The 16597-nt window shown below is 38.8% G+C and overlaps 1 protein-coding gene across 2 annotated transcripts in view; it reads left to right on the top strand.

Annotated features, from left to right (window-relative positions):
- The first annotated feature begins 12015 nt into the window (after positions 1-12015).
- pde2a (phosphodiesterase 2A) overlaps positions 12016-16597 on the top strand; it is a 162549-nt gene continuing 157967 nt past the window's right edge. The window contains exon 1 of one of the 2 annotated variants that reach the window (XM_077540310.1): positions 12016-12353. In XM_077540310.1, coding sequence (XP_077396436.1) covers positions 12295-12353 — 59 coding nt within the window. In that variant the 5' untranslated portion in view covers positions 12016-12294. The remainder of the gene's footprint in view (positions 12354-16597) is intronic. The other variant, XM_077540311.1, reaches the window with a different exon arrangement.

Consider the following 16597-nt stretch of genomic DNA (forward strand, 5'->3'; position numbering starts at 1 on the left):
GAGGTCTCCAAAACAAACCATTCAGTGTATATAGTTGTGACTCTTTAATCCAGACCCACTAATGGTCCTGACTCAGCTCCTGATTGATGTCTCACTGCATATCATCTTACCAGCGTATGTGACTGTAAACTGTTCAATCACTTCACTTTAGTTGCTGCACTTTTGGAGAATTGTTAGTGTTATTTGTGTCAATGTTATGTTGGAGTTCAGACAACAAATGTCTGATGGGCATTTAAACCTATTTTGCCCTTTTTTAAATAATTTTCACCTTCTCAGACAATGTCATTAACGTGATGTTCTCCAGTGCAGTTAGAGCGGACGGGGTAATGTCACCTTGGTTTGAAATCATACTGAGAGATGCAGGAAAATGCACACAAACATAAACATGTCTGATATTGTGATGTAGTTGATCTAAACCATAAGAGCCAGAGCATTTCACACAGCCGATTGGGTTTTACTGCGAGATCAGGCCCTGGAAGGGAGCAAGGCAGGGACGATTTTATAGGATCACACTTAGGGGTGCTGAGCTCATATTTTCAGTTTTCTACTTTTGAATAGAATTTCATTCCCACATTTATGAAGGTGAAGCATACTGCTTTTTGGGAAAGTCTGTCACTAAAGCATCAGATCTAATGAAGGCTATTTAAATGTTGAACCACTGCCAAAGAGGAACAGATTGGATTTGTCAAACAAACAAACAAACAAACATTGGAACCCAACTAATTTCTGCCAGCAAACTTTGATACAGCAGCACCTCTACATATACCAAAATAGAACCCCGGGCTTCTTTTTATTTATGTTTTATCTGAAAATACAACGCATACCATGTAAACATAGATCTACTTTTGTGAATACAGTACTTTAAATTCTAAAAACCTATGTTTGTTCCTCCCTCTCTCTGTGTCCTAATAGGAGTTGTAATGTTAATGATCATCCAATCAGTTAGCTTGCTAGCAGCACCTTGAGGAATGTAATGATAGTGTGTTGGTCTTGACTGGTGGAAAGAATAAATGTTCCAAATATCATGATTTAAGCCAGGTATTAAGAGCACGACTGTGACAGCCAGAGTAATGTTCGAGGGATTTGGTGGAACAAACCATTTTCGAGGCAAGGTGGGGTGCTGTATTTTTATTTTATTTTTTTAAATATTATATTTACAGCAAGCATTGTATGTTGGACTTCCAGTCTTGTTTAAATAGGGAAGACAATAATAAAAATAAAACAAACTCGACTCGAATGGAGGAACTTGAGTGCCCCCAAAAATAGCCTAGAAATGCTTATGGAGCAAGATCATCCAAATGAAAATCTGTTTTAAGAAATGTCACTGATAAAACCACCCGAGATTAGTAAAGACGATGTTGATTATGTTTGGGTAGCAGGGAGAAGACGTGCCTGTGTGGAAAGAGGAGATGGTAACAGGGATAATGGTGTGCAAGCCATTAACACCCAGCGGGATGCAAGAGAGCCCAGGCAGTGAAAGGTGGGGATTAAGATAAAGAGGAAGAGGTACATCCACTGAGAAGTGTCTAAAGGGCACATTTGTGTAACAAAAGCAAGGCTAAAGCTGTTTTTTTCTTTTTCTTTTTGTTGTGGTTTATTTCAGCCAACATTGTTTTTTGGAGGCTAGCATCAGAGAGGTTGTGACAAAATGAGGGAGCGCAAGCTGCTGACTGTGAACATGTTTTTATTTTCCAACTGCCAACAAGGGTTAGGGTTAGAAGGACACTCAAAACAAAAAAACTTACAGGGGCTTCACTAGTCTGCCACAACAAGTACATAGTCCATCTTTTTGGTGGCGTAGGTCAAACCTGTTCGGCAGGACGTCCAAGTTAGACAGGAGTAGGAGACTGACAGTCAGCACTGTCGTGTGAAAGCGAAACCAGGGGTTCCATAAGGCGATCATGTCGGGGTCACCAATGTGGCAGAATGAAGAAACACATGTTGCTGACCGAAAACGTCTTTATGCTCCAATTGCCAAATGACCTCAATCTCAATATTGCTCCAACTACAGTCATTCAAACACCTGTTTGCCTGTTGGGTGCGAGGTATGTTTTTTTTGGTTTGTTTGTTTTTGTCCAGTAGTTTTTAGGATTGTAGCAAACAAAGGGCATTTTGGGTAACCAAAATAAGTAAATCTAGATACTGTATAGTGCTTCTACTCTTGAACATTTAGCTTAATGTACCTAGTTAATTGAACATTGAGTGTACTCTGTCGTTTATGGTTCATGTAAAGAAAAATATATATTAGGTGTATTTCAAATTATGTTAATTTGTTTGCCCTTTTTTGGTAATCTTTGCATGGACATTTATTCAACCGGACATGTTTTCCTCATTTTTACATTCATGTTTGAAATACCACAGCCCACAACACTTAAATAGATGTTCCACCCTACCAGTAACCTTTAAAGAAGTACGCCATGTTTTACAAATAACATTAGTCTTGTCCACATTGCCTTGTTCCCAAAATCTAGCAAAGTTTACTGCAGTTATTTGATGATTTGCTGTTAACACTCACAAAAGAGTAATATTTGACACAATTTGGTGGTTCAGGTTTGTACTATATGGATTATCCCCAATAGTGAGAATGCTGACTTTTTTTGTTCTGAATGAAACACTAACGGCACCAAGTAGGTGGGAGTTGATGTACGTGTATAACTGTTGGCAAATAGTGTAAATGAGTAAATGTGCCAATATGAGCACAAATATGCACAGAAAAACCTCGACGGCCAGCTTTGCCTCATTTGGTCTCGTGTGTGATTGAAAGCACTTCCAACTGAAGGACAGGTAAAGCCAAATTATTCATCAGCTGCATTTCAACAACTTTGAAGGCTCTCTAATTGGCCCACTTTTTATTCCAGAAAATTTACTACCCATGCTGTAATACTTGACACACGCAGCAGACGTGCAGTCTTTGCATTGCTGCATCACCAATGATATGTCATTAATATTCTAAAGAGAAAAGCTAGCAACTCATCAGGCAATCTTTTTGAATGATTAATAGTCCAGTCAGTTTGTAGTTGTTAAACCATTTATGAAGGTTGCCTGTAAATGTCAGTAAGCACTGAAGACCTCTCACACTTGGATGTAATCAACTCAGGAGCTGATTTGAGAGCAACACTCCAGGGAATCTCAATCAGCTGGTGTGTGACACTTTTGCGATGCTTCAAAGTTAAGATTTAGGTTTCACAGACACAAAACTGTCCATGCATTTATTCATTATGATGAAGACTGGTGTCACAAAAGATCGATTTCAAACCCAAACAACAATTTGAGGTTTCCCCTTCAGAGTAATTGCACTGGAGTAATTGAACCATCTGCAACCATTGAACTGGTTTTCAGATGCTTTTCTAGACAGATGCAGTGTCACGTCAAGCAATGAGTGAGTGATGATAAGACCAATGACACTTGCTACGGAGAGTCATCACCGGTGATGTGTCATGATCCAACCCGGAGACCAGTCTCCAGAGCCTTCATTGGAAGAGTTTGACATCACCAGGCCTGAAGAAAGCAAGTCAGCCAAAGTACAAGTTAGGGTTCGGGTGACCAGACATCCCGAATGGGTTTTGAACCCGGTGTCCGGATTTCGCTAGCTCCGTTGTTTTGTCCAAGTTTTATGCAGGTCCCATCCCAGCTAGCCCGAATTTTAACTTTAATTTACCCATTAAAGTCAATATTTACGTCAAAATAGTTTGCATAAAAAATCTATAATACATTAAAATAATAAAAAAATAAATAAATAAATAAAAAGAGATGCTGTATGACTGTCCGACTGAAACCCAAGTCTTTGCCTATGTTCGTCTGTGTCTTTCCTTTCTGCGATCTTTTTATGATGTCGAGCTTCGTTTCCATGGTAATTGATTTTCTTTTGACTAGACCAACATTGATAGAAGACATAGGTTTCTTCTTTGGGGCCATGATGTGGATAAAAAGAGGGCGAAAAAGACAAAGATACTCCCACAAGTGCGCTAGCAGTAGCTAAGGGCTAAATAGTGGACGAGGGGAAAACACTGTAGGCTATGTACTGTAAAGAACTAAGTGGTTGTGTGTTCTGGGGTTGCCATTTATGTTAAGCACTAGGATGTCTGACTGTTTGTGAACGCAACACAGGTCAGGGAGGGGAGGAGGCGTTCGTTTTGTTTGTTGGAGCTGTGTGGGTTTTTTTTTTGTTCGGACTACTAACCTCGAGAGTTTGTACTTTATTATCTGGCGTCGGCCACTTTTGGCAGTTTTTTTCATGAGAAGAATAAACGGGTTACATCCCAACCTACATTGCTGGTGGCGTTTTTACGAAACGTTACAATACTATATGGCGGATGAGGTGCCAAAATGGCGGACTTGGTGTAACCAAACGCCTTAGGTCGAGGTGTCTTAACTCAAGGACTCACTGCATTTGATTTTCAGCTGAATTGTGTTGTCCTAAGTTTTTAATCTTGTCACCCAACTGTATGTGGTGTTACATTGAAGCCAACATTTTGAAGTTTATATTTGAATATCTTTTGTGACACCATTCCTGTAACTTTTCTGACACACCTCGAAATCTATCAGAATTCACATTTGGGGTACCTAAAAAAGTAACAGTTTCGCATGTGATACAGTATCAATTTTGGGGGGTGACATAAAAAGAAACACACTTCACACAGTTTGACCAGGGTTGTGGGGGTGCTGCAGTCTATCCCAGGTGACTTCATCCTGGACTATAGTCTCCACTCAATCAAAGATAACATATGCTTTCACCTCATATTCACACCATCACCACACCGAGTGAGAGTTGAAGCCAGCTCAGTGAACCAACTCAATTTCAAACATACTGCTCCACATTTTACCCCTTTTATGCTTTCGATTCATCTGATTCATCTCCAGGAAATCATTAGTATCTCTATTTTTAGTACTGTGTAGTCAAAAATCTGCTTTTAGCGGAAGGGGAAGCCTGTTCAGGCTCACATAGATGCGTTGCTTTAGTTTCAGAGACATTTTAAGAGTTGAAATCAACAGCATTTTGCAGGTCATCATTTGATTTACAAGACAAGGACTGTTTGAGGACAATCTGGAACAGCAGGAATGTCCCACCTCATAAAAGTAAGCTTCACTGCACTTTATGGAGGAGCACTACTCAGACACTGCTGTCACACTGGTGATGTCGCCTCTTCCTGTCCTGAGTTACTGGATGGCCCTATATCTTTTTTTTTTTTTCTTGTATGTTCAGGCCTAATATGCTAAAGGACGCAACACTTCTATCCATAAGGCATATCAATCCATCCATTTTCTGTATCTTCAGAATTCAGGCTTCCAGTTTGCCAGCTCATTTCTTTATGTTTACGTACACTTGTTTAAAATATATATAATGCCGCCTTGATTTCATATGTGTAAGCATATCCCATGCTGAAACAGCTAAAATTCCTTCTTATGCTTATTTAAATAAATAAAAGTTGATTTTACATTTTAGGCATTCTGGCACATCAACTTTCCACACACACATCGTTGTATGACTTTAATATCCTGCTGTACGTTTTGCGTCTTTTCAGGAGGAAGGAGGCTCAGCCTGCAGAGGTAAACTGTGTAGCATTATTCCAAATGATGTTCTCAGGGTTGCCATAACGACTGAATACAGAGGACCAGACTAGGAGCCGCAAAAAATCCAATTGAGGACAGTTGGATTTAGAGTCAGACAGGAATAGTATCAAGTATCAAAGAGTTAAAAATGGTAAGATTTATTTAATCAGAGGTGATTATTGCTGTTTTAGTCTTCATTTGGAAGATGGCTGCACATGTAAAACCACCACTAAATTTGGTCATAAGAAAGAAGAGACTGGGAGAGGTGTACTAAACTTCAATGAATGGCATACTTAGCTAACAGTTGATTTCTGATCTCTTTTGATGGTCACTGAGTTGATAAAGGCGGGCTAAAACTGTTAACATTAAGTGTGGAGTGATTGGAACGCTTAACAAAGTCAATCAGCTGAGAAGCTTTGAGAAAATTTCATCGAAACCCAGCAGGGCGTACGCACTAATGAGAAATCTGTGTGTTCCAACCCAGCTAATTCCTTCCGCGCTTAGCAGATATGGCACTCGACATGTACTATAGCTGAGTGTGTTAGCGTCAAATCAGGCTGACGCAAAAGAAAAACCATGCTTGGCACAGAACAGAATTAAAATGGTCGTGGATGACGTCATCCCCGCTGCCATGTTGTCTGAATTACAACACATTGAAGCTGAAGCACTGTATTATTAAAGATATGCATTGATACAGATGCAAAAGTGCTTTGTTGAAAATGTTTTTGTTGTATAACAGCAAAGGCAAAAGGCTAAATGAGACTGTCCTTCCCAAAGGCTTTTAGCACCTGCACTGTAATGGGGACACAGGACCGAGAAGATGGATGGATGGATGTTAAAATGGGTCGACTTATTTTCCTCTTGTTTATGTTGAATGTTAAAACGCGAGCCACCTTTTCAAGCACTAACCTTTCTCTCCTGTTTGTCACCCCACCTGTCATTTATCAAGGTTAAAGTACACAGTTACTTTACCACTTTACTATTAAAGGGATTACACCACTGTATTATAAGCCCTCCCAACAGTTAACTATAGGCATATGATGATTAAATCTTACCTTTGACACCATGGCAATGTATTTTTTTTTTTTTTTATGAAATATTGGGTATTTTGATGATTATTTTTGTAACGTGGAAGTAAAACACCCGGTTCAGTAAAACTCCGCCTCTCCCTGTGGGATTGCCGCGCCCCTGTCGAGCCGACTGCAGTCTGCTGTTGGAGGTCTGCGTTTGAGCACTTCTCTGAGTGCAAGCCATCAATTCTTCAATAAACATTTGAAACAAAATGGCTCCTTACCGCAACAAATCGTGGAGGAGAGGGAAGACGAGAGAGGACAGAAGAAGGAAGAAAAAAAACAAACCTGAACTGGTCTCCAGCCAGGTATTGCTGCTTCCAGAGTGAGCGAACTAACCACTATACAGTACGATTCATTGTTAGGTTCAACAACGCAAAAGTTTTACATGCGTCAGTCAGAACGGATTTTACGAGCCAATTATTGCACTTTGCCATTGCAAATGTGAAGAATAATTGATTGCTTTGAATTCATTTGGACACTGTTTACTTATAAAGGCTATTTATGTCACTATTCCAAGGAGGTCACAAAGAAAGGGGGCGTGTGTTTAGTACGGGGTATGTGTCCGCACCTTATGATGTCATAAAGTGCCACAGCTCGTTTTCTCAGGTTGGAAGGGGATGGTTCTTGGTGAGCAGAATGACCTAGAATTTCACATAGAGGGGTGAATGGAGGAAAACACCACTTTGGTGATTTTTGTGAGGAATTAGCATTTTAACATGGCTAAAAGCTCCAAAAAGGTGATTTTTTTTTCATGTTGCAATGTTCTTCATATTGTCAATTGTCTGTTCAATTTTGTATTTTTTTATGATGGTGTCGGTTTGACCACACTCAAACAAATAACATCTCATCTCTTTAAATGAGTAAAATCCCGTTTAACTTGTGTTAACTGCTTGCGTCTCTAAATAAAATCCACCAAAAGTGGAGCATTTGGATCAGCAGTAGAGTATTCAGTATTGACTTTTGCCTCGTCATACTGAAAATGGGATCTAATGCCTCCAATGCAGCCTTCAAGTTGAAGGTGCTCAAGCTGGCCATTGAAAAAGGCACATAAGCTTCGAGTAAACTAATCAATACGACGTTGGGGGAAGCAGTCTTGAGAATTTTCTTGCTGCGAGACAACAAAGACTGTGGCAGTAGCAGTATTTTTACTTCTGTTACTTTCCACTGTTTTCACTTGTGCAGCCGATATATGACTAAAGTTTTGAATTGTTTTTTGCCCCCAAATTCAGTTGGTGCGGCTTACATACTAGTGTGCTCAATAAACTTTTTTTTTTTTTTTTTTTTTTTTTTTTTTTTTTTTTTTTAGTAGTTCATTTTGCATGATTGCCATAGGAGTGTAGTAAACAAAAAAAAGATGAAGAACAAATAGATCAAATTGTCACTATCTAATTAAAATATATATCTATATCTATATATATATATCTCGTACAATGTTGAAGTCCTCATCTTTCATGGAGCCCAAAATCACGCCAACGCCCTCTCTGTATCATGGGCTCAGCTTTGAAGCCTTTCCATGCATGTGCTCGCCCACTTGCTGAGAGAAAAAAAAAGAGATGAAGAGAATTTTATTTGTTTCACACCTCGGAAGGCTTGTGCCAATTGTTTTTTTCACACTACTGTGTTCTCTTTTTAAGAAGGACTTTTTAATCTAATCATGTTTTTGGATTTGTTCTCGTCTTTCTCAGTAACATGTTTTTTAATGTGGTATCATGCAATGTGATTTGTTTAGACGGCCACATGAATCTCCTCCAGACTCAACAATTTATAAATAACTACACTGTCTGCTGCATCCCAGTGTTGAATATGCTCGTTGCACCTTTTAATAGCAGCTTCCCAAACTTGGACAGACATCAAAAAGAATCAGTAGATAGATTCAGGAATGTTTATTTATTACTTTTTAATGAAAGCTTAATGCATATTTTGTTAAGCCATCAGTCTTATTTTAATTCACTTGTTAATTGGAATGAAATGTATTGAAATCTATAATCACAAATCTATTCTCAGACACTAGCAGTGTCTTCTGGCACCTTGCGTAATCCAAACAAACATTTCCAACACACCCACAACCATCTGTGATTTTGTGAGTGAAAATGGGCAATAGGAATTAATTTTTCCGTCAAATGGCTCTCTATAATGTATTGCTTTTATCTCCAATTCTGATGGAAGTATGAGACCAAGGAAGATTTTTTGTCCCTCTTTCTTCATTTGTTTAATGAGTATAATCACTGAAGAGAATTTCAACGTACACTATTATGTCGTACACGCCCCTCCTTTTCATTTTTATTGTACAGGATAGGACATGTTCTACAATTATTAAACACACAATCAGTCGACCTTGGCAGTGACCACACATAAGGATTTGTGATCATAAATATTAAACGGGCTTGACATTTACGATTGCCAATCCTGATCGTTTTCTGAGCAGATCCGGGATGAAATATCACTCTTAACATGCTACAAACCAGCCATTGCTGACTGACCAGAAAAGAGGACAAATGCTAACATTAGACATGATTTTTGGTATATGTGTCCTAGCAAGACATCAGATTTTTGTGAAAATCTACTGAAAGCCAAAGTCAACTAGTTGACATATTGACAGCAGACGATGGAAACATGCCAAGCCGTGGACAATTAACCTTCTTTATTGAGACAATGAACAGTTACTGTCAGTCGTAATTACGCTAAAAGCGTTGAAGTTCTGTGCATCACCATGCAGCAACTCAGTGTTTACATTTTTTAACATGCACTATATAGGGTATAGCATACAGTCATTTGATGCACTATCACAAGTGTGATACGAGTATCGTGATGTTGGTGATAAAGTTCTCGTTAGCACTTATTGTTTACGTAGACCTACGTGTAACAGTTTGGCAATGAAAATGTACTTCATGCCACTGTCCTCGTTCCTCACACTATCCAGTGAGCCACCTGTCCCGTGGTGTCGTTGACATCAATTTTAAGACGTTCCTTGCGGCAATTGGATTAGCTGAAGCTAGCAATGCGTGGCTAACCAAAATGCTCATCCAAAACCCTTGGGCGGCGCATTTACTGTACTCTCAGATCCACGCTCCAAAAGTCATTCTGTGCAAAAGAGTCTACTGGTAAAGTTGATTAATCTGTTGAAATCCTATATGTGTACACTAGTCTGGGTTTTGAGCTGCAAAACTTTGTGACTGTGTGACATTTTGCCTTGGCAAGCAGCTTAAAAAGCACAATACTATAATCAGTTTCCATTAATTGTTCCAAAAGCAGGGCCAGGAGCCTTGGAAGCAGCAATCCAAGACAATCAGTGACAAAATGGGGGTTAAAAAAAAAAGGTCTGTTTTAGACATCACACTATTGAGTTGACTGACACTGAACAACAGTTACATTAACAGCAGGCCTCAGCTCAGGTGTTTGCAATTACTGCAGATTAGCTGATTACTTCTCCACTCAGGCTGAAGTTAGGTGGAGCGATGTGGGGGACTGCAGTCTTCATACTGAGAAGATGATGAGGTTTATGATGATGATGAACAGATGCAACATAGCTAACTTAAGAGAGACAGTCACAGTGATGTCATTCAACCAACATTTGAACATCAGCACGTGTCTGAGTTCTTATCAGGGGAGTAATTGATGACACCTGTATGGGTGGACTGCTATTTAATGTTATTTTTAAAGTGAAAAAAAAAGTGTGTGGGACACAAAATGTCAGCTTTTTAAAAGAAAAAGTACAAAAAAATAAAATTCCAATTATTACTTTGGTAAAAAAAATGTGATGAAAAGGCATTGAGAAAGTCCTGGAAAACGCGATATTCTCGATATTGTCAGATCAATGGCCATGCCGCCTAGTTTGTCACAGTCCAAGATGGCGATGACCAGCTGTCGGTAAGTTGGTTGCTCTGTTATTATAGTAGTGTATACAGCCGTAGACAAAACTGTTTAATGCATGCATGATTTGATGGATCTTTTACAAATATCATTCTTAAATTGAAATGTAGTGACTCAACTAAGGAGTAGGTTACTATCTTCTAAAGACTGATAGTGTCATTGTTATCACGTTTTTGTGGTCCAAATGTTAATTATCATTTTCATAAGTATACTATATTTGTAGGCAGGGGTACTATTTAAAAAAAATATATATATACATATCTCTCTCTCTCTCTCTCTCTCTCTCTCTCTCTCTCTCTCTATATATATATATATATATATATATATATATATATATATATAAAGTGTGTGCGTGCATTACTTGATTTCAGTTGTTACCTGTTGTCTTTTCTGAATGGCATTTGATCGGCACTCTTTTCCAGCAGGTGTTGTTCATCTCATTTTCATCCAATTGCATATCTCTGGGGAACTGAAACAGGATCATGCCACCCTCCCGTCACTTCGAACAAGAGCCAGCAACGCAACATGACGGCATAATCCAAATGAAGAAAAAAAAAAAAAGTTGTGTGTTTTCATATACACTATATTTACCGAAACAACGACTTTACTGCAGTGTTAGCGTACATTTGTGATGGCCTCTAACGTACAAATGACCTATACCTAATAGGAACTGAACTGTCTTATAGTGTGAAAACTTGGCTTGAAAATGCAATTTATGGAAAACTTTATTAAGCTGTACTGGACAGTATTTCTGCCACACCCGCTCTAGTCACACATGTACTGTAAACAATTACAATGCAGCTCATCCTCTGGCTGGCAGAACTCCCGTTTTGCGATGTTCTTTTGCATATTCAAAGTCATTTGAGACTGCTGTGACATGAACATGGAAATCTGTGCAGCACCAAAGAAACTAGCATGGTGCAAATGCAATTCCCAGCTTCTTCCTGTCTTTTCAGTTGGAGTCAAAGAAGTATTTTACTTAGTTAATTTCCTTCATGTAGTCATGTTCATCTTCTCAATAAAGTGCCCTGAATGGCACTTTGAACATGTAAACGTTATTTTCATTTGTAATTTTCAAAATATTTTACATTGTTATTAAACTAAAACCACCGTAAAAATACAACAATCCCAGTGACCTTTAGGAACGACTGCTTTAAAGGCTGTTTAAGTGTGTGTGCAGTGGAGAGACCATAAAGAAGACTACCAACTGGACCTTTGAACTGCATAATTGACACACTCAAGTGTGAGTCAAGTGCAACATGTGGTTTCATGAAAAGCTGCTGCCACGAGCCGATAAGACTGCCGCTCGTAGTGGGAGACGTTCAAGTCCTGACCCACATTTGCGTATTTGACGTTTACATAAGGTTGGATTTGTCACAGTTTAAATTGTCAAAGTTCCACGCAAGAAAAAGCTCGAGGAGGCGCTGGTTTGCGTGTGCGTGTCAGCTTGTTTTTATTTTAGCACGAGTGGCAGTGAATTAAAAGTGCAGTAGCGGTTTGTTGACGCTTCCATGTGGCCGTGAACGTCTCTCCCTCTCTTTCTCTCTGCCTCTCTCTCGCTCGCTCTCGCCTCATGATGTCCTCGTGCATAAGCGTTCAAGTATCAGTTACCCGGTTTCGACTATGAGCATTCGTTCCCCTCGCTGGAGAGACGGCAACCCCTGAGTAGAGGCGGACACCGGTGAGGAGGCGATAAAGCGAGGACGACACACAAACACACCCATCCGCTCATCATCCATCCATCCATCCTCCACGACTGCAGCTGTTTTGGGTCAAGCGGGGTGGCGAGGCAGGATGCGCCATGGGACAAGCGTGCGGACACGCGCTGCTCTGCCGTAGCCAACCGCCATCCACCGACATGTAAGTCAGCCACTACGATGTGTGTGTTGTGTGTCACCGGTACTTCCTCAAACGAGCCCAAGAAGGCGGCCAAGGGAGGCACATGGCCCCTTGTGGTGGTGGAGCGCTGAGTTTGATCTGCCGGCTGGCTGTCATTATTCCCCCTTGACAGCAGCACCACGTGAGCTGTGAGGGCAGCTGTCAGCCCCTTAAGCCCCCAACCACATCACACTGAATCGTCCCTTAAATATTCCCACAGCGTCTGCTGTGTGACTTTATCACTCCCGCGAGTCCTGCAGGCGGGTGGTTCAATAATACAGTGCATATAAGGTTTAAATCTCAGTAGGCCTATTGTTGCAGAGGTGGCAAAAGTACAGGTATTCACACTCGTAAGTAAAAATACAGCATGTGTATTAAAAAAAAAAGAGAGTAAAGTAGAAGTGCTGTTGACATTGTGGAAAAAAATAGCTAATGATAACAACTGGAAGACATACACCGTAGTTTTTATTTTTATGAAACCGTTAAAAAAAAAACATTTATTTTTAGGCTGGCATTAAAACACAAGGAAGTTTTTATCGTAGTCAACAAACGCCCAACAATTTGAATCACATTCCCCCATTTTACCGCTGTCACGTTTTTTTTAATTTTTAAATTTTTTTTTATTTTTATTTATTTATTTTTATTTTTTATATTTTTTTTATATAATTAAAATAGTCAGGGGTGGAAATACTAGTGACCAGGGGTTCATGGCAACCCCTGGTCACTCTGGCCACCTCAATATCTAGGGGAAGATTTGGATACCTGTGACTTTACGGCCATTTTCATATGGTATTGCGTTATTCTTCAATCTCTTGATACTTTGCTGTAATTCATTTATATTAATTGAACATTTAAAGGAGAAGTCAAGTCAAAAGATTTTCTACAATAATATTGTATGCCCCCCCGCCCCCCCCCCCCCCACCCCAAAAAAAAAAAAAAAAAAATTAAATACCACACAAATCCACTTGTTTTAATCCATCCCGGGGCCACCACGTGACGTCACAATTTGTCCTTTTTAGATATGATTTGAATGAATAATCGATCACAGTATGCAAAATGGTGCCGGCCGTCGTTGGTGACAGCTGATCACTCTGGCAGCCATTTTACATATGCAAAATCTCACAACACACTGCCAAACAAAAAAAAAAAAAGTTATAAAAAGTATAGTTATAAAAAATTAAATAATGATTATCTCGTCTCAGCTTACTCACAAATTGACTTAGTGTGAAATCTGAGCCTGTCTAATATAATTGGACTCAAAAGCTGCGAGTAACCATGATGTTCTGTTGTATAAATGGCAACAAGTGGATCTACAGGTTTATAGTTCATCACGCCATTCAATGGAAGAGCATGTGATTACCACTGCCTGTTGCAGTATATGAACAAATATATATTTGCAATTAAGAAATAATAATAAACTTGTATCATTTTTCCCTGGTTGTGAATCATACCTTATAAGACGATGAGATCTATTTTAATCAAGATCACCATAGTTGACTTTCTTTTTCTATGCCTTTTTTTACAACGTCAACCGCGGAGGATGCAGAGCAGAGACAGAGAAAACGTTAGGAGTAGAAAATACAGGTATCAATTTTCAAACAATAATGTGAGAGATACTTTGGTCCTTAGGGGCCAAAAGGCACAGTGAGTGATGTCGTCCATGGCTTTAGAGGTCACAAATATGACTTGAATCTAGTGCAGGCTCTATGCCATTATGTACAAAATGATTTGGAAACACCTTTTTTGTCCCAGTTTTTTTTCCCATGAAGACAAGATTTCCAGCTTTATGGAAACAGTTTTAGGTGGTGGTAGACCGATATGGTTTTTTCAAGGCCAATACAGATACCGATTATTAGTAGTCAAGGAGACTGATAACTGATATTTCAAGCAAGTATCTATTTGCAGTAAAAGAGAAAATATTTGCATGAACATTTTAAAATCTTACATTTTCTTTTGACACCTTTGTTTAAAAATTATAACAAAAATTTTAGGGAGCTTCCAGGGTGATCAGCAGCTCCTAAATTAAAAGCTAAGCAAGTAAATATTTACCAAAAGTTGTCTACTGTAAATAAAGGTTTTCAAAAAATTTTAAAATATTAAAATAATATAATATTAAAAAGTTTAGGGAGTTCCCAGTGTCAGCATCGTTTTTATAAGGTGGAAATTTAAATAAATCCATACATTAAAAGTTTCCTGTATCTCACTGAGCAACAAATGCATTAAAAATGCGAATGTAGCTAATTGGGGGTTTTCGTCAGCCTTCGTATAAGGTTTCAAAAGATATTCACGGACAGTGAAAAACGGTCTGAATATTTTCAAAATGTCTTTCGACAAGTAAAAACTGTCTGTGAACATGTTACAAATTCTAAAATTTACTGCATTCACAAGCATTCACTGCTCAGTGCTGCTCACCAGCTTAATCGGCCCTCGATTTGTAAAAAGGCCGATGCCGATATTTGCCAAAATGACAAATATCAGCACCGGTAATCAGCCCGGGAGTAGTTCTCTGTTCCAGCATTACAGTAATCTATGCAAAAGTACGTTTCGTAAAGGAAAAACTTGACTGGAACCCGACCCAAACCTCATCAAACACTTCTGGGATGAACTAGATCAGATATTTTAGTCATGCTTATTCAGCTGTGACTTCTTGTGCATAGATCTTATAGGAAGTTGTCCTAGAACAAACGAGTGGAAGATTTTCTGTTGCAAACTCCAAATTTAGTTTCATTTTCACTTGATGTCAGTGGCAAAGGTGTCCTCGTGGATGTGCCAACAGCAGTATGACATAACCATTGTGTTGCCATTTGTGGAGTGGTTGGTGTTGATGGTCATTGTTGAGGACAAGTTTATTTTTTTATTTTTGTTACATTGGCCTGCTCTTCCTCATGGGCACGTGTTGACAATGTCAAGGCGACGTGTAAAACATGATGTTAAAAAAAATCTCTCCTGTTAGCAAATGCATTTGCTGCTGCTTGAAATTCTCCTATGAAACACCTGCTCGGAAATGAATGGAGGCATCTGCTGTGATTCAGGTGAGCTGTCGTGATCAAAGCATGAGGCTGATCAAACGCCATTCACACACTCTGTAAATACTGTATGCTTATGAGGCTTCCTCATGACGTGGTTTGATGTCTCTATTCTCGGATTTTTCAATAACCCCTGCCGGTGTTCTCTTCGCGGTGCCCTAGTTTAGCATGCACATTTTGGGGGGTTGCTCGGTATCAAGTCTCAGCAGCACCCCTCCCTCCGCTGAAACGGGCAGATTTCCTGAGGAATAATGAAATGTGCCAGGTCTGACATTACAATTAGTTTCAGTAGCTGATCTTACCTGCTCCCCTTGAAAATGAGCTGCTTTGATTATCAGACACTGAAGGTCACAAGGAATGATGCAGTTGGACTACTTAAGAGCCAATGTTACGTATGCTCTATGTTGGGAATCCCAACAGTTTATATGCCGTTTGAATATTTCATGAGATGCATATGGTAATAGGGGGAACAGCCCATTGAAACATGTTTTGTTTCTCAGCTATGCAGTTTCCCTATTTTGTAATAGTTGTCCTTTTTCTTTGTTTATTACTGCAATGTCAGGAATTACACATACAGTACATATCGCTGCTGTTGGGCCGAATCCTCACAAGTCACAATTTGGCATATATATATATATATATATATATATATATATATATATATATATATATATATATATATATATATATATATATATATATATATATATATATATATATATTAGAGCTATCACTTAAAAAGGCTTTTTTTCCCCCAACATATTTTGCCCGCTAAATTTGAAGCCCACCTATTATGTGTTAATTTTTTTATTTAATGTTATGAGGACGTCTTCAAAAATTTACATCCACTGCACACGCTCATCCTGCTTTTTCTAATCATTTAATTAATTGCATAATTTAAAATGGGAAAAAAAATTACTTAGGGCATGTGTAAACATTTATTAAATGCTTTACTTTAATGCATGTAGTTATGTTTATTGCTCAAACTCCAACAGCTACCTTTAATGTAAGCATCCACTGTTGGCTAAAAAGGATCATCTGCGGTCAAAATTAATAGTGTGATTAATCTGTGGCAATACAATGATTAATGCGATAATTTTTTGTGATTAATTAATTAGTTAACGCTTTAACTTTGACAGCACTAATATATATATTAATCTCTACTTTTGCTCAGTCCACATGTGTGGGTGTCATTTTTAC

The sequence above is a fragment of the Festucalex cinctus genome, chromosome 13, assembly GCF_051991245.1.
Source record: "Festucalex cinctus isolate MCC-2025b chromosome 13, RoL_Fcin_1.0, whole genome shotgun sequence".
NCBI lineage: Eukaryota > Metazoa > Chordata > Actinopteri > Syngnathiformes > Syngnathidae > Festucalex > Festucalex cinctus.